The 19,590-nt window shown below is 38.2% G+C and overlaps 1 protein-coding gene across 4 annotated transcripts; it reads right to left on the bottom strand.

Moving 5' to 3' along the window:
• Window positions 1-2,851: 2,851 nt before the first annotated feature.
• Window positions 2,852-19,037, bottom strand: UCHL5 (ubiquitin C-terminal hydrolase L5). Of its 4 annotated transcripts, XM_063298404.1 has the most exons (12): window positions 18,741-19,034; window positions 17,503-17,566; window positions 16,561-16,666; window positions 14,900-15,025; window positions 14,740-14,801; window positions 14,521-14,651; window positions 13,957-14,020; window positions 13,135-13,237; window positions 11,883-11,996; window positions 8,101-8,130; window positions 6,142-6,240; window positions 2,852-3,524 (listed from the first exon to the last, which is right to left on the bottom strand). In XM_063298404.1, the coding sequence occupies exons 1-12, from the start codon at window positions 18,820-18,822 to the stop codon at window positions 3,480-3,482; spliced, it is 1,026 nt and encodes a 341-aa protein (XP_063154474.1). In that variant the 5' UTR covers window positions 18,823-19,034; the 3' UTR covers window positions 2,852-3,479. The 4 variants fall into 4 exon arrangements, with proteins under 4 accessions (XP_063154474.1, XP_063154475.1, XP_063154477.1 ...); XM_063298405.1 differs by lacking the exon at window positions 8,101-8,130 and having other exon boundaries at window positions 18,741-19,033; XM_063298407.1 differs by lacking the exons at window positions 8,101-8,130; window positions 11,883-11,996 and having other exon boundaries at window positions 18,741-19,033.
• Between the last annotated feature and the right edge of the window lie 553 nt (window positions 19,038-19,590).

Below are 19,590 nucleotides of genomic sequence, written 5' to 3'. Positions count from 1 at the left end.
AATGAATGTTATGAAACCCCCCCCCCCCCACCCCATGAATGCAACTAATGATTTCACTGGGGTTAAATTACTGTAACTTACTCTATGTGTGGCTGCCGTTAAAGATAAAGCTGGTACAAAATGTGTCTAAGGACTATTACCTTGATATTCTTGGTACAGTGCCCTGAGTCTTAAGACAATACAGTAAAGAAATGTGAAAAATAAATGTAACATTTACTTTTAATAATTGAAAGTTAGCATATGTATCAAATAAAACAAATATAAAACCTTGTAACTTTATAAGATAAAACATTTTTATTGGAAATAATAAAGACAATCAAATTTAAAATCATCTACATGTGTATGCACCCACACATGCATAAACATACAGGAAGGGTGAGCTTGTTTAGTTTTGTCTAAATTCTAAAAATGACTTTATTATTATTGTTTTTTTTTAGACCATCACTCTCATTTTCCATTCCAGATTTAATTTGGATTGAAAGACATTCTTTAAAGCAGCAATTGTAGAAGATCCTGACTTTGCTGCTGGGTTGTCCAGGCAGAGCAGGAACAAATTATGACAGTGACCCAGCTTTGGGTGCACATCCCAGGAGGCTCACAAACCTTGTCAGAACGTACTCCAAAACGAGCCAGCTGCTGGCTTGTCCAGGCTAAGCAAGAGTTCCAACAGCAATCCAGCTTTGGGTGCATAAACCCTTTCAAAACTCACCAAACAGAACAGGTTCTGACAGTTCTCTGGTTTTGTGTATGCGAGCTCCTCCACCGCTCAATTTTATCCCAGATTTGCTTGTGATCCCCCTGGGAGTTATGTCACACAGTATGCTAATTCCTGGTGTACCTAATTTTACTACCAGTACTTGATATTGTGTAGGGCGGTCTAGCTTGGATTCCTGCCTCTGATTATTTGTGATGCTTAATTCTTCTCTAAGTCTTGAATTAGAAGAACTTAATTCTTCTCTTAGTCTAGCTTGAACTAGAATAAACAATCGTCCCATCTCATGTCTTTTGAGGAAGTCCTAATTTCAACCATGCTACCACCACTGGTACAACATACAGGGATATTGCTTAAATCTTTGTTAGCACTCTGCCTATGGAATGTTCTATCCTAAGAAAGCCAGCAGATACTTGGCCATGTGACACTAGCTGCAAGCTTTTTCTGTTAACCAATATTTATTCAATTAATTCGTTTTTATGTTGGCCTGAAAGACATGACTTTTTAATCTGCTGTTGTCTATTTTTCTCTTTCTATCATGTGTGTTTGTTGTTTAAGATGCTGAGTCAATTTAAGAATCTCAGATTACTAAACAGAAGGGCAGGATATAAACACAAAAGACCCCCCCCAAATTGCCCAGTGCAACTTTAGTCTATACTGAAGTCCAATGTTCGTTTTTGGGGACAGCTGATTCACCAATTTAAGGAAATATCCAGCATTTTATAATGTGAGACTTCTGGTGTACGTTTTTCTATTGGCAACAGTTGTTGTAGCCCCTAGGGATGAATCATTGGAACTGGAAAGAGAATAATTTAAGTCATTAAATCCAACCCCTGCCTAGTGAAGAAATCGAAATTAAAGCATCCCCAACAGATGGTTGTCCATCTGCTTGATCACATTCAGCACAGCTCACCACCTCTGTCATAATTGGTTCTGCTATCAAACTGCACCTATTTTTATCAAGTTTTTTCTAATGTTCAATCATAAGCTACTTTATTATAGCAACCATTGTTCTAAGTACTGCACTCAGGGCATTGAGAACAAATCTTGACTGTTGTTTGACTTCTAAGGCATTTGGAAAGGGCTAGCATGCCCATCCTCGGTTTCTTCCTCAACACTAAACATACTGAATCTCGCCTTTATGTCTCCAGTTCCTTGATTGTCTTTGTTGCCGATTTATACACCTCCTTCAAATGTAGTGCCTCAAACCTGGGCACATTATTTGAGGTGGACTCTGACCAATGCAGAAGTATGAAGGCACCCAAGCTCCAAGTTCAGGTGTGGGAAAACCCAAGGTTCTATAGATGCTGCCAACCTTCAAGTCTCAGCAGCCACTGTCAGCTGAAGAATCAGGGATGCTAAGATCTGTAGTGCACACAATTTGGGGCCTCTCACCTAGATGAAGGAAGCAAGAGATGGGTTTGCCAACTTTTCTGTTTCCCAAGGGACACTTCCTGTCTGACTAGTTTTGCTTTTGCTTGTTTTGTCATAAACAGCACTCCTCTAAAGTAAGAGCAGGTTCTTATCCCAGTTTTTTTAAAAATATATAGTAAACTTTCAATTTAACAGAACATGTTTTAGGGGAATTTCAAACTAACTGACAAAATCTGCTGGATCTAAGATTTGTCCAAATTATCATTCCTATACCGAGAATTATTTTTAGAATTGCGCGCGCTCTCTCTCTCTCTCTCTCTATAATCTGTTCTAAAAAATTGGAAGAGGCACCTAATGAGGGATTGGGTTCCATTGACTGTATTTGCATGGCGTGTTTCCCAAGTCATGGCTTACTCATTGAATCCAATTTTCTGGAATTTAGAGCAACTTAATTAAATCCTCTTCTATTACCTCAGTTAGGAGTCTTTTCCTGGTTCCCCAATCCTTGAGGAAGGCCTGCAATACCCCTTCCCCACGTGCCACAATCATTTCTACAGTTTATATCTATTAGTACAGCCACCTGCAATGTCACCCTGCTTCCAAGAGCAGAAACCAGCAGACTGTGTGACTCAGGTGAAGACCATGGGGCCAATATGAGAGGAATACTGCTGTAGAGGGATGGGAGGGTTCAAGAGAAGTGAATTTTTTTCCTCACACAAATCGTATTATCCATACAGTATATAGAATTATCATACCATACAATAATTTGCCAAAATAAAAATGGGAATATTTATTATTTTTTTGTACTAAAGCAATAAACTCTTATGCTTATGCATTGGTCTTTGTCAATCATCCCACTGTTAAATTTTTACTTTCAGTTGTGTAGAAAATGTAGACATAACTCCATAAAAACAACTCAGGGCAAGTCACTGAACAATTCCAAGACCAAGATAGGTAGTGGTGGCAAGCAAAGATAGACCAACTTATTTGTAAAAATAAGTTAAGCTCTCTTCACATAACTATATATCCACAGCTTCATTAAGAGACAAGATATTTTAAATATGTTCATTACAGTAAAAAGTTCTACATTACTTGCACCAATTTGGGTCTATACAAATTTCAGCAGCATTTCCTGATTAAATATGAAGAATCAAGTCAGAAATCAGTGGAATTGGACAGAGATTCTAAAACCATTACTGAGTGGTAGTTCATGCACATGATAGCAACAGGGAAAAGGGGAAGATTTGTAGACCTCGTGCAAATGAGATAGGACAAACTGTTACAAATTTGCAAATGTGTGCTGGACAAATTTAAACTGTACAAGTCTTGCAAGGTTACAAAGACATTCAGAAGCACATTTTCCTCTCCAGACAGCCACCCTTGACATTGGTCTTCATTTGGCCTCTTGAGCTTTCTTAGCATTCTGTTTTTCTTTTGCCTAGAAGGTAAAAGCAGATAGAAAGCATATTGCACTGTTTTAATAACATTTTTTTTTTGCTGTAACTCAACATGTACAAGATTCTGCATTCTTTTGAAATATTTAATATAGAAACTGGACATACTGCAGATCAACCATGCTTTATGATTTTCATCTGAGGTTTTCACCTTATCTTGTCAGCCAATGTATCCCTGCTTATGCAGCCCTGCCCTGCTGCAAGCAGAACACCTCCATCTATTTGTGGAGTGAACCAGGGTGCAGCAGAGGCTCCCTGTTTAAGGATCACAATTTCTGCTAATCCCTGCTTGCTTCACTTCTCAAAATAGCATTGCAGAGCAGCTGGTGTGGTGTACTGGCTAAGTGTCTGCCACAGGAGTTCACTAAGTGAACTTTCAGGAAGTCATTCTCTTTTAATGTAATCTACCTCAAATGATTATAGTCGTGAGGATAAAACAGAAATCCCCATGTAAGCTTGTTTGAACTTCTGGGAAAAGGCAGGACATAAATCCAAATAATTACAACATTGGGCACTGAGAGCCAGAGCCAGGCAGTGGAGCACAAGTATTGATGTTGTATTTCTGAAAGCTTGATGAGACATTAATGGTATATGCAGTTCTCAAACTGTTCTATATAACTACAGACTATAACCATTGAATTTTATTATCAGCATTTCTTTGCCTGTATAATGTAGCAAAATAGCAGTAAGTATTTGATAAAGATAAAAACTGCATGCTCTGATGTAAGTTGGGCATTACTATCCAAAGAGAGAACTTGGTAACTTTTTTTTTAACAAAAAACATCTCCTCTGGTCAACTTTAGAAAAACTTTTCCCTGTACTTTGATTAAGATCCAATAAAAATCTTTTTTTTTAAAAAAACCAAGGAGTAGAATGTGAAAACTCACCAGTTTGTGACTCCAATATAAATTAATGCCAGTTACAGGACAATTATCTCAAGATCACTACATTCTAAACAGGCAGCTAAATTTTAAAGGAGTTACTTTGTTTCTGTATAGTGCTATGGGAAAGCTCAATAAAAAGGTAAAAATACCAACATATCATCTGAGATTGTCCAATACAGGCAAAAAAAAAAAAACCCTCCTCTGCTATGGTATACTAGTTTACTACCCACTATTTTAAGTCTCAGTTGCTGGTTGTTAATGTAATAGAAAGCTCCAATTTCATCCAGATATAACACTGATATCAGAAAAATTAAGGACATTTTCTTCAGCTGATGAAATGCTGAACCTGTTTGTAACAAGCTCAGTGCTAAAGCAGCAATCTGAATGAGCTCATTAAGGAAGCTTTCTTTAAATCAAGATCTCTCTGGAAAGGCAAGTAGTTTCCATATGAAACCATACCAATATGATCGGAAACATTCCACCTAATTGCAACAAGGGGCATTCATAAGGGCTAATATACTGTTCTGAAATAGCCAGCTTCTTACTGAATCGAAGTGGATTTAATCCTGATGCAGGCAAAGATCTTGGCTCCATCAAGATCTCTGACAAGAGTGACCAATCTGCAACGATAAGCACATTTCTGTAGCTCCATCTGACATAATTGCTAAAAATACGTGGTGTGGATTTCTGCCATTTTGAGGCAGAAAACATCAAAACTGCAGGGTTAACATCATTTTAGAAAACAAAGCATGATTTCAAAATCCCTTCTAAAGAAACCAATATCCCACCCCTACCAACTTATATGTTAAATATGACTCTTGACACCAAATTATGCTCATGTTGACAGAGAACAAGATCTTTGCAATCCAACACACAAGCTACGAAGAGCTAGATCCAGTGTTATTCATACTCAGACAGGATTTACTGAAGTCAATGAGACTTAATTTAGTTATGTCTACGTGTCACTTATGCCACTTATATACTTTAAGTATGGCTACATTTAGACCCAACGGCTAGCAGTCAATAGAATTTACTCTCAAACATGTTTAAATCTTCTGATGACAGCCTGACAGCATGTAAGAGCTGAATTGGCATGAACATATATTAATAAAACTGTGAAAGGTAAGTAACTGATTGTATTCACTGTGGTTCATTTAAAAGTGAAAAAAAATCTCATTGGTGAAACCTGACAAAATACTGATTTAAACTGATTTTTTTAAGCATTAGAATCTTGTATTTTACATCAAGAGCACCAGGGAACATGTCCAAGGCTATTTCAGGATAAGAATCAAAATCAGGTCAGATGAACCACTGCACAGTTTAATAGCCCTAAGGGAGAGGGGACAGGCTAAACATGTAACTTTCTTCCCCAAACGTGCCTGGAACTTAGCCATATCAGTAAATCAGTGTTACAGCTAGAACTGGAACACGGAGGAAAGAGCAAAATACTAGCAAGTCAAAATAATCAGAGAAGTAAGAGGTATTCTGCATCTCAACTTTTTAGAGGAATGCACTCATTATTAGTGAATGCCATCTAGTGGTTGCAAAGCCACCACAAAGGTTGTCATCATAGCCTTCTTACTTCTCTCTCTCAGTTATTCAAAAGACAAATTTGCAAGTGATTATTTTTAATTTTCCACTCAGGCAGACGCTATTCTCAAACCCCCACCTTCATAAAAGTAAAAGCCTAGAATTATTCTCCTAAGACAACATTTACCTTTTCTACTAGTGGAATCAACTGTTGATGTTCTGCTAACGTTTTCAGCAATTCCATGATAAATGGCAGGTAGTTGTGTTTTCTTCTAATGTTTTCAATCTGCAAGCACAGAAGGAACATGACATGAATCAGCATTTGATTCTATTACCATTATATAGAACCAAATTTGTGAGGTAAACTGCTGGATAAAAGCACTACACTGTTTCTGGGGGATTGGGGTGGAGATGGAAGGAAGGAAGGGAGGAGGAGAGACATTATGACTGATGGATGTAATAGAAAGTATCAGCTACTCTTCCACCTTATCTTCTGAATACTTTTGGACCATGAGAATTAAAAAATTATCAGTGATAACAGTGTTATCCTCAGTCTTGCACAGAGTCAGGATATGCTTGCAGTTCTTTACAGTACTGTAGTCTAAATTACAATGAATGCAGATTTTTTAGGATTAAGCTCAGCTTTTATGGGTGACTGACAACAGATATGGACTTGGTTTGGAAGGGACATCATGGTAGAGCATCATGGGACAAAATGCCCATTCCAAAAGTTTTGTTCTGAGGTAACAAGTAGGAAACCAAACCTCTTTTGAGCCAAGTCATTTTGAGTGTTTCTACTGTTCTGAGTGCTGTGACTGGGCTGGCTTGTGACTGGATGCCTTTTTTTCAGACAGTAGAAAAGACATGCTTCTGCTGCTATTAGGAGGTGGGTAATGTGGGACTGGGCTGGTGTGGCACAGAGCGGTAGGCGGCAGTATTGCAACCGAAACTCTCCCAACGACCCGAGTTCGATCCCAACGGAAGCTGGATTCTTGGGTCGCTGGCTCAGGTCGACTCAGCCTTCCCTCCTTCCAAGGTAGGTAAAATGAGGACCCAGCTTGCTGGGGAAGGTGACGACTGGGGAAGGCAATGGCAAACCACCCCTCTATCGTCTGCCAAGAAAACATCGCGAAAGTGGCGTCCCCCCCAAAGGTCCCCTCGGTGCTTGCACAGGGGACCTTTCACCAACGTGGGAATGGAGCATGGAGAGAAAGAAGCAGTTAAGCCTAAGACTGAAGAGAAGAAAACTGCTCACAATTGCATACCTGCCAGGTAAATTACTGCTCTTAAAAAAAAAAACAACCTTTGCTGTGGGAACTTAAGAACTCCTACCGGTGGATTACACGTGTATTGCATTGCATTTTACTTTGCCAGTAGGTAATGCAAAGGTATATACTCTATGTATACATTAAGGTGTTTCACACAAATGTTGCCAAACTTGATGAAGCTATATAAATGAAATGACTATTAGTACATTGTTGATTTGTTACATTGTTATATAATTTAGCTTTTTAACTGTTGTTTTTACTGTTTAAAAATACAATGAGAATCTATTCAGAGAAGAGGCAGATTAAAACAATAAACCTATAAAGTCAGAAATTGTCAAAAGTTGTATTACTGAGCTTAGTTTATAATCTTATAGAATTTATGAGATGACATACAGTCCATCATGTAAACTTGTGCATATACAAATCTAACAATAACACATATTACATACATTACAATCCCATCGTGAGAGCAATCTTAACAGGTAAAATAGTTAAGATCATAGCTTAATTAGCATACACAGCTTAATTAAGCTGCAATTAACAAGTGGCAACATAGATTTTTGAACAAGAAGTGTAAAGTCAGATGACCAACCAAAGTCATGCTTTCCTTTCATGAACAGGAACATTTCAAATTACTATTTTCCCATTCATTAGGCAGCGTTGTACAAATGCCAGTCTTCTAACATGAGGTACGTCTTGCAGTTACCATTTGAACTTAGCTGGCTCTGCCAACAACCTAGTTGGTTCCACAGTGACCTCAGAGATATAAGGGGGCACTTTCCATTAGGAATCAAATAATCAAAATTATGGAGGCAAGCTGAAATAAAGGAGGAATTTGAAAACGGCAACTACATGAATTAGATTACAAGCTATCTGACCTTGTTGCAGGGATCAGGTTGCACTGCTCCCTAGAAACAAGGTAGAAAAGAAATTTCAAAAAGGCACGGGGGTGGGAGATTAAAAAACTAACCATGAAATATAATGAATAGGCCTGAGCAAAGCAGCTCTCTAACAAAGAGATTCACACTCTGGGGGTGATGTGATTCTCTTTCTCAAAGCCTAGAAGGACCACAATTCATCTTGCCAAAGCAATCTGAGTCACCTGGAACCACTTCAGGCCCATGTTACAGGAAAAGGTTCCTTTCAATATCCTTCCGCAGGTCTGGCTGAAGTGCTTCCAACCTGGGAGGTCAAAACCAGGTGTCCACCAAGGGGGCTTTAGACCAAGTGGCTTCAGTGCATGCTGCAGGCAGGCCTAGATTTCAAGGGAGCCCTAGGCTGGGCAGATTTGGCACAGACTGTGGGATTGCCCAAATCATTTGCAAAACTGCCCCGTTTGTAAGCACTTTGGCCAACAGTGCAGATTAAGGATCCATTCAGCCTTCTCCCAAAATGCTCACTGAAGAAGGCTCCTCTCAGAACAAGGGGGCTATCTATTTCCACAGTCCTAAGAATGCATTTAAATGACGAAGCATCTTTCTACTCCAGCAGTAGGCCCAACAGATTAAGACAACCATTCAATAAGCACTACTGGACATAACTTCAGAAGAAAATTGTTTCATGTCTAAAAGAGAGGTACTGAACAGTAGTCCAAAATTAGTTACAGGCCCGCTCTAAAATTCCTGTACTTAAAGAACAAATCAAAAAGTTTGCTCATTTATTATCAACATAAGGTATAGTAGCATGCAAAAGTTCAGGCAATCTGGTCAAATTCTATGTTCCAGTTAATCTGTAACTGAATAGAAGCTGACATAACCTGCACGTGGTACAAAGTTAACCACAGTAGATTTCTGAAAATCTGAATGAGTACTTATAACAGATTCAGATCTACAGATTCAAAATAAAACAATGAATATAGAATGTGAAAGTGTGGGCACCCTTCTAGTCCCTATTTTTTTACATCTCACTTGGCAGAAATAACAGCTTCCAGTTATTTCCTATAGCCAGGTTAAGAGGATTTCCACTCTTGCTTTGGAATTTTCTCAATATTCCTTGCAGAATTCTTCTAGCTCAGGAATATTCCTGCACACCTGAGACCTCCCCACAGATTTCCCCAAGTGTATGTCGCTGGTTATGGCCAAATGGTTCAATCAGATTTGCTGCTGACAACTCCCCCACGTAAATTGTTGTATTAAGCGATGTTCTACTGTGGACCCACTGTGGACCCACAGATAACCATTCAAGTGTCAGCTAAACTTTTCAGCAAGTTGTTTTCAGTAAACTGTAGGTTCTGTTTTGCAAGTCTGTCATATTGTCAGGCAGTTCTAGCAGAGATTTTTATTGGTCTTCCACATCTTGCCTTGACTTCAACAGTTTCATTTATCTTTAAATTCTTAATGTTTTTCATATTTGGAATTGCTAGCTGGAAGCATTTTGAGATTTGTTTTATCGCCTCCCCTTGCTTTTTAAGAATGGATTATGTTCATTTTCAAATGCTCAGAGAGCTGCTTAAGCATGGTTGTTGAAAGCAGACAGCACAACCACCACAAACTGAGAAGTCAGAAGAGCCAGGGTATTTGTTTATGTGTGGAATTGTCTTCACTGGGCTAACTGGAGAACCTAGCAAGGTAATCACCTTTTGGCTTTACTAAACATTTTACAGTTAAAAAACAAAACACTGAATCAACTAGAAGGGTGTCTAAACTTTTGTACATGCCACATTCACTGTTTCTTTATTCTGAATCTGTAAACAGCTGCATGTAAATAATTAAGCATAGATACACATTTGAAGAAAGGTCCCATGTTTAAATGAGTATCATACAGAGGTTGTGTCACCATCTGTTCATTTAGGAATTTATTGAAACATACAATTTTATTAGCGGTGCCTAAACTTTTCACAAGATTGAATTGTTTTTTGAGAATGTTTTCCTTGAACTTTCAGTAAGATTGCAGAACTGCTTTGAAACAGAAGGCAAATGAATTGAAGCATACACAATTTACTCTTCTTTATAAATAGGCTTGCTAATGTAATTTTCCAAGATATATTTTCTGTTTCAATACACACCTCACTCCAATTTTCATACTGTGCTCTGGGAAACCTTTTGGTTCCTCAGAAACTAACCAGGAGTTCTTCCATTAGAAATATAGTACTGATAGAAAATATGAGCGAAAGACTGCTTGCCCATCAATTTCAATTTGTTTCTGCAATATAGAAACAGGGTCCTTCTTTGGGCATGGTAAGAGCAACTCGGAGGTCCAATAGGGCAATATAAAGAAACCATGTAAAGTGATGACTCTTGATAGATGCTCAGAGAAATCATTGTGAAGCTGGGTCCACAACAACATCTAAATTCATTTCTTTGAGCCAGAAGGACACAATATTTTTGGTGCAAGGGTGTGTTTGGTCTTTGACATGGGTGCTTGAAAGACGTATTAGAAAATGTGGGTGGAGCCAGGAGGAAAAATAATTAAATAAATTACTCAAAAGTAATAATTGCATGTAAGATAAAATTGATGTATTTCAATGAAAGAAAAAAAAACTACAATTAAAACCACCTGATTTCTCTTTATGATTCTCAAACTCTCACATCCCATTCTTACACAAAGAAAAAGGAAGAAATAGGAAATTAACATTCAAATATTACTAATCCATCCAGAACTATTGGCACTGGTCAAATTTTTGTTCCCAGCTAGCCAAAAGACCTGGATCCACACCGGTTGTGAACCACAGAATCTATAGGATACGTATGCCGAAAGCACATATCAGTGAATCACAGCCTTCCCACTCCCACTGGGCTTCACCTGCACCTTCTGTTCAGTGGGAAATAGAAACTAAGATGAAGCCTTATCACAACATCAGGGAAGACAACAGGATGGAAACCAAGTACCAAGCAGTTTTAGAATGTCCTGTGGAAAAAAACACAATAAGCAGGGACTAGACAACTAATCAATTGCTCAGTGTTTCTTTTTTCTTTTTGGTGCCTTTGAATCAGTCTTGACTTCTGCTACTGCCTGGACAAATCCCTGCAGGTTTCTTGGCAAGATTTCAGAAGTGGTTTGCCATTGCCTGCTTCCAAGGGCTGCGAGAGTGTGACTGGCCCATGGTCACCCAGCTGGCTTTGTGCCTAAGGCAGGACTAGAACTCAGAGTCTCCCGGTTTCTAGCCTGATGCCTTAACCATACACCAAACCATGGATATTGCTGCTACAAAGGCATTCTGACCTGTGTGTCCAGCTAGCCATTACTGCTGTTGCCCTTTATTCCCCACTCTTTACTTATTCTGAGTGAGCAAATAGGAGGGACAGTAGGGAAAGCTGCAAACAGACATACTATGGAAGAATAAAAAAATAAAGCCTCATTTGCTTGGTTCTTGCTAATGCAATTGGCAATAATTTATTTTTGTAAGCCGCTGGAGTCACCGTGAGTTGGGTAGCCATATGAATCTCTTTAATAAATAACTAATAAATAAATAAATTTAGAAATCAGGGTTATTTTTAATAGGGGTGGTGGTGAAGTGACATTATTCTTTTTTATTCTAAGAGGCAGCCTATGACCCTCATCTTGGATGTATTTTGTTTTTAAGATTAGTTTTGTTTTGAATACTAAACAACCCATTATTTGAAAGTGGTTATGTCTCTGTGGGGAACAACACTGCACAGAGTTAATGTTTCAAACAAATAGATTAGCTCTTTTTACCATTCAAAGTGAGCAGCCTACATACCTTGTACCTTTTCAATTTTTGGTTCTCTTCATCAATTAACATCTGATACTTTGCAACTTCAGATTGAATGGAACTTAGTATATTACTACTCTGGTCTGTATCCATTGGCTCTTCCTTTTGGGAAAAATAGTTTTATCAAGTTTAATATCAGCATTTTAAACACAGCATCCATTCAAGCAACAGAGAACATGGAAAATATATGCTGAACCAAAGAGCTGACTCCAGACTTTGCAGGCTTCAGCATCAGATGCAGACTTTCTGTTATAATGAGCAGAGATGTCCTTTGCACTACTCCTTTTACAACCTTAAATATTAAGAAAGCTATACTAATATATAGGAAAAATAAATAAATCCAAACTCTTGATTTGGGCAGTATTATTTTAGGACCAATCATAATGCCACAAGACTGTATGCAATCCTTTGTGTTTTCCAGAACTTTTTATCAAATGAAACAAAAAATTCTTATCTAGAGCATAACAATCCAGCTCTTTGCTGCCTTCTAGTGCTTGTTTTTAATGCTTGGCAAACTGCACTTAATTTGTTAATGCAACGTTTTGCAGCTTGATATCTACCCAAGAAGCCACATTTTTCATAGAGTCTGTTTAATGCAGTTTTGTTTAGAAGAATCTACTTAGGAAAATAATAGAAATATTATGGGTAGGTTATTCAGAATTGTAATAGTTTCAGGAAGATGCATTTTGAAGTTCCACCTAACTGAAGATACAAACTAGTGTTTAACTTCAGCTTGCTAACTTATGCTTTTCAAGTTTCCAAAGAAAACAGCAATGCTTAAATACTGAATGGAGGAGGGGGAAAGAAGGGACAGGAAAAATCATGTTATCTAAGTCGGCGGTTCGAAACCGCGCAGCGGGGTGAGCTCCCGTTGTTAATCCCAGCTCCTGCTCACCTAGCAGTTCGAAAACATGCAAATGTGAGTAGATCAATAGGTACCGCTTCGGCGGGAAGGTAACGGCGTTCCGAGTCGTCATGCTGGCCACATGACCCGGAAGTGTCTATGACAACGCCGGCTCCAAGGCTTAGAAACGGAGATGAGCACCGCCCCCTAGAGTCGGATTCGACTGGACTTTACGTCAAGGGAAACCTTTACCTTTACTATTCCTAAATCACTCTTACATAAATCTGTTACTTAGCTTCTGAAATGTTATGTAGCACCAGATGCTCACCAGATGCTCAACATTCACTAACCCTCACATCCCAACCATTACAAAGAAGCATATCTAATTAGAAATACCTCAGCCAGCTGTCTTTGCAGTTCTGCTATTTTCTGTTCGTATATCATTTTTCTATCAGATACAATTGCCATCAGGTTAAACCTTATTTCACCTTCACTATATCTGCAAAATAAGAACAGAGTTGTTACATATTGTTGTTACTGCATTATGAGCCTCATAGATATTAAATCATTTTGGAGCATCTTCATAATACATGACAAGCAAAGCCAAGATTCAAACTGAATATTGCCTTCTATTTATCACCAAAAAAAAAAGGAGTTCAGTAATAGGGCAGTTTATTTTCCCTTCAAATGTTAATTTAACAGTTGCCAATATATACAAAACACACTCCTGGTTAAGGGCATTGTAATATGACTCCAATCACTTGGTGTATATTTGTCAGCTATGCTTACCTGAAAGCCAATTTAAAGTTTGATGCTTAAAGATTTCAGGTCAAATAAAATTGTAAACATTGTTTTAATCTAATTAATTTAAATCAAAATGGGGATGAAATAGTATGTCTCACATTATCATCTCCATATATTCCCTTCCTAGGCAAAGTGGCAGCAGGCACTTTTGATATGATTACACTGGATCCCTGTTTCTGTCATGCCAACAGCTCCCATGTGGCTGCTCCTGGATTAGCCAAATACAATGTGCCTGTTAATCATGAGATTGACATATTAAAGAGGGTTTCCAAAAAACTGTTTTCTCCAAACAATTGGATAAGGAAAAGCCACTGCTTTATTCTCTTCAACTAGCTTACCAAGAACAACATCTAAATCTGTTTATTCAATTTTCATAAGCAAAACAGCTTAAAATATGTAGTTATAAACACTTACTTTTGTATCCGTTTTTCTATGACAGGCCTTACAGCATTGATCCAGTCATCTTGATTGCACACTCCTAAATGGAAGTACACAAATAATACAAATCAATACACATACATAGGCTTGCAATGTGAAGTCATAAAATCAAGTTATTTGATCCTTGTTATATAAGGTCTGCCATCATCACTATCTTCAGTAATGATTCTGGCACTCATATGGGCCTCCTAAGCATCCATAAAAAAATAAAATGGTGGGTTGGTTGTAGGCCAGTTCTTTAGAAGTATGCTGACCAACTCTGGGAAAAAAAAAGCAAGCTGGATGGTAAAGAATATCCTAGAGCTAAATAATGAAAGGAAACAGTGTATAAATATATATTTTGTTGAACTGATTTTTTTGATTGACAATATCTAACATGGCAGCCATTTTCTGACAGTATCAGCAACCTCCTCTGAAAATTCCAAACATGCCCATTAGCCCTCAAATTATTTATACATTCAGAATGTCATGCTGTACAGTTAAAAAATCTTGAGATTAAAAGAAAAATATACAACTACACAGGTGAAATGAAAATATTACCTAAATCTATTGGACCTTCCCTCAGACCATCCAATTCATATAATCGACCATTTACAGGAACATAGCTGACAAAGTGAAAGGCATCTTCTTCTTTTGCTGTTGACTTTGCATCAAATTCAAACATCTGTTGTCTGAAAGAGAAGTAAAACCCACAAATGGATGTTACAACCATCCCCTCTAAATAGGTTTTACTAGGGATATATTTCAACGTCTTATTACCTAGCAAAACTGTTATGAACCTGCCGTATCACTTCTGAGTTACTTAATGCTAAGCCTTTCATCTGAAAGAGAAAAAAATGTAATTACTGTAACGTAACGTAATGTAAAATAATGTAATTCAAGAGGTTTCCCCAAAATATCAAAAATACTTCACACATACTGCTGCGTCAAAGCTTTGAGAGAATTCTTTGAACTCAGACAGCGTTTCTCCTAAATGGATATCTTGATGGGTACAGTTCAACAACACGCTTACTATGGCTTGAGTTGCACAAGCATTATTTATTACCTGAAAAGAGTATTAAAAAATAATTTAATTTAGTGCAATCAAATTGTACACATTACTAACTTTACTTGCTGCAACCCGCTTTCAACTATAGAACTGTTTACATGATTCTATGTTTGCATGGTCAAATATATTTGATGCAATGCTTTATTCTTCAGCTTTATTTATATAAACAACGTACAGCTGTTCATCTATTCCCCTAACTGGCTCTGAACAGATCACATATTGTACCACTCGATTGTAGTTGTCATATTATTATTATTATTTTGGTTTGCATTATTAAATGGGGCAAGGGTTGCATGAGCCATTCAACTTGCTGGGCTTTATTAATTAATAAGCTTTAATAGCCAGTGATAACCATAAATACACAAGTTTTCTTAAGAAATAGTAACAATTGGCTGTTAAAGAGTTCTGCACTTGGAAATTGTTCCTTCAAAGGATTCAAAAAAAAAAAGGGAAAAAAAGAAGACAAATAGAAAGAAATTAAAGGAAATTTAAGAATTAACATTTACTTATCAATAATCAGTACATAGTGAAAAGAAATCTTATTTTATGAAATTAAATGTTAGACCACGTTTCAGTGCATAACAAGTTCTTTAATTAAGTAAAACTCTTGTTTCTCAATCTTCTATTCAAATTAAACTGAGTTAACTGAATATTCTTATGTGACTGTGTTAACATATTATCTCTCACAAATTAAACCAGAAAGTAAGAATGGTAATTCTGCTGCTTATCTTGCAGTTAGTTAATAGAGTAGTTAATAAATTTGGATTTGAATCATTACAAACAAGAAGAGCAAAACAAAAAGACAAAGCGATCTATTCTTAAAGCAGATCACAGTGGTGATTGTAATGCCACCATTCATTCTGTCCCTAAATACTAGAAAAACATCTTGTCCAATTCTACCTCACCCACCCTTAAACTTTACAAGGATCACCTTCTCATGGAAGATAGATGACCCAAAATACATCATACAATTGGAATTAAATTGTACTGCACTATTCCTTGCTATCTTAGCACATTAAATAAAATCCAAACAAATTTTGTTTCATGTTAAATAATTGGAGATTTTCTTTTTGGAGGTCTATATTGAAGAGATTAGAATTCTGAAACAAATATTTTTTTTTCCTAATACAGCATATTTGAAGAAATGTATATGGACAATTTCATAGTTTTAAAAAATATGTCCTCCATAAATTTGCTAAAAAAAAGGCTTCTACAGGCAAATTATACACATATTTACTCAGAGACTTCCTTCCAGCTAAGTACACACAACTTTGCAGATCATGGAACATTTTCCATGATTAGAAAAAAAAAAAAGCATCACATCTTTAGTAGTATTAAAATATAAATTCACATTATATACATTTCTGGTTCCATGCCCAAAATGATTATTATCTGAACTTCACTGAACCAGTTTTGCCAGGTTTCCTTTTCATTTACAGGGCATCACAATATTTCAGAACATAATTTTTCATTTCTTTTATTTAAAAAGAAACCATCCTAGAACATACACAGAATTTCTCGATTTACCATACCTGTTTAGCAAAAAATAATGTATCTAATCTAGAATCCTGAACAACAGAACCAGCTGGTTCTTCACCTGGTTGCCATTTGAACAAAAAAATTAGTCCATGAACTGGCCTATAGATAAAGAAAAACACAATAAATGCGTTGAAAATTGAAACATTACACATACTGACTAGAAAGCTAACTGCATGTGTATTATAATTAAAACATAAAACAGTAACTGATTTAGCAGGTAGAGAGAAAAGAAATATTATGCCTTCTAAAAACTTTTGGGGAGTCATACTTTCAAGTCATACTATCCTATGTCTTGCATGGAACATAAAGTGCCTTACTGGACAATGGAGTACCTAGACCAATATTCCTCAACCTTTTGACCCTGGAGGAACCCTTGAAATATTTTTCAGGCCTCAGGGAACCCCTGCACATTCAGGCTCAAATATAGGCCAGAAGTAACAATTTATTATATTTATTTCATGTGTAGGCCTGTATATATGCATTAACAACATTCTTAAACTAAAAATAGATTGAATGAAACTTACCTCTTTAATGTGAAGTTGCATGAATTTGAAATAATTTTTTAAATAAATTGTGATCTTCCAGGGAACCCCTAGTGACTTCTCACGGAACCCTAGGGAGCCACAGAACCCTGGTTGTGAAACCCTGACCTAGACTGTGGCACTTTGTAACAGGCAGAGCAAATAACTCCACAGTTCTTTGGCAGCATTCAGTGCCCCCCCCCACTGGAACCCACAATTGGAGAGAAAAGTAACTATGCAGGACTAGAATCTAAAAGTTGTCTCCTTTTGCATTTTTTCAATAATATGAATTGCTTGACTGAATCTCTGACAAAAGCTCCTTTGTCCACTGGAGGGAAATGCAGGATCTAATTTATACAGCAAGGATATGAGCACAGGAAACAAAAGGTAAATAACCACAAGCAATGCACTTACTTTAATTTTTCAAAGTTCTCAGGCTCCAAACTCCATATTTCCTCAACCTGTGCTCCTCTGCAACCTGAAAATTCAGAAATAGTTTTTCACAACACATATTAAAGTTAGGCAAAATTGAGAAGCAGCATTGGAAGTCATCCAGGGCCACTTTATATGGGAAAAATCCGAGGGTGAAACTGAGGATTAATTTAAAAAGGAATTACAAGTCAGTCCAGCTCTTCAACAAGCATCTGCCTTGCATGTTTGCAGTCACAAAATTCTGAACATACACATATTGTACTTTTGCAGCATTACGTGTTATAATTATAGATATGCAATTGAAATATAGATTTAAGACATTTAAAGTGGCAGCCACCAATTTTGACTGCTTTTGAAAAAGGGGGCAGTTTGGGTCCTGGTTAGTACTTGATTGGGAGACCACTAGGAAATCCTAGGCTGTAGACAAAACTGGAACTAAAATGAAAAATGCTGATGTAATCAGCACACATTTACAAATGCATGTCAGAGAGGGAACTGACACAGAACAGGGTTTGGCTGCTGCTCCTTTTTTGAAAGTCAGTTTGATGTCACATACAAAGTTCTGTGTACGCATCTCTCCTCCCCATCCCCAAATTAATGGGAGGCAATACATATTATGATTTCCATACATCTACCTCCTTTGGTTACATACCTGTGATGGGCACAGGTATGCCAACTTGAGTTACCAACAGACCAAAATTTTACCCTCTATAACAATTACTAAGGATATAGGAAAAGGATGTTAACATCACCTTTATTCTCCATTTCCCACCAAAATGTATTTAAATATCAAAGAAAAACAACAACTCTGCACTAAAGGAAAAAGGGATTCTACTCGTGGGAGGAAATAATCTTGCCCATAGGACAGCCAACTCCTTAAAAAAAAAAGGTTCACACAAGATGCTAAATAAGTAATATGGTATGCTAGCTTTTGCCTTAGTCGTTGTGGCTTGTTATCCCTGAATTGCTGCACTGTGTGGACACTGCCCGAATGGCTGAACTGCAAACCAATCGTTAAGCAAGGAACCGTGTTCTGTACATGACCAGAGACCCTATCCATCCCTAACCAATGAGACATTTGCAAACAGATGCTGGGAATCCTAGGAACCAATCGAGCTCATGAGGGTCGAATCTGACGCTTTGGCCAATCCCTCCTTCGGCTCCCTTCGCCCCATCGCCTCGGAGAGGGGCCGCGATGGCAGCCCAGCCACAAACCTCACCGAACCCCTTGATGAGCTCCGTGAAGACGCCTGGATCGCTCTCCATGAGGCACCACTCGCCAGCACTGCCCCCGCCCGCCATGACGTCCAACAAGCCGCCGCACCGTCCTGCTCCCTCTCGATCCGCCCGACTTCGCAAAGGGATCCGGTGATCTCCCTCGCTTCGCTCACGCGCCGCCCCTCTGCGCTAACCGCGCGCCCTTCGCCCACCCTGCAGACGGTCGGAGGCAAGACAAGGCAAGGCACGCCACCGCTTTCCCGACAGCCTCAGCGGCCGGCGGCTTAGGTCTCGACGGGGCGGTCTCATCTTCTCTATGGTGAAGACGAGCAAAAGGACTAACCAACGAGATGGAAAGGACTAAACCGCCTCGTATGCTTCACTTCCGACTTCCAATAAAAGAGCCGCCACCGCCGGGACTTAAGCATAGGGTAAAATCAGTGCACGTTAAGCGGCGCGATGGTACTATTATAATTTTGCATTTGGGTTAACAGGAGCAGGTTCAGTTGGCGACCTAAAGGCTAAGAGGGTAGTGGTTTATAGGTTATGTTTGCATTGATATTCTTACGTATAAGTAAACCCTGGTTTACTCAATCCAGTTTCCTGTATTCATGCTTTGAACCATTAACTAATCACACTGCTTGGGGGCGGACAACACTGAACACTAAAACGTCTTTTCCAGGCTATGCTATGCTGGCAGTGTTGCACCTGGCGTTAAATCATAAATCAGGGATGATAATCGCTGATCCTCCCCTGGGATGGGAAGGGCAATAGCTCTTCCTGGGGGTGGCTGGTGTCGTAGAGTCCTCCCTACCAAATGTAATCTCCGCCACTTGGATTTTATATTTATAT

The sequence above is a fragment of the Candoia aspera genome, chromosome 3 (genome assembly GCF_035149785.1).
Source record: "Candoia aspera isolate rCanAsp1 chromosome 3, rCanAsp1.hap2, whole genome shotgun sequence".
NCBI classification, from domain to species: domain Eukaryota; kingdom Metazoa; phylum Chordata; class Lepidosauria; order Squamata; family Boidae; genus Candoia; species Candoia aspera.
This window is presented reverse-complemented; position numbering and strand designations above follow the sequence as displayed.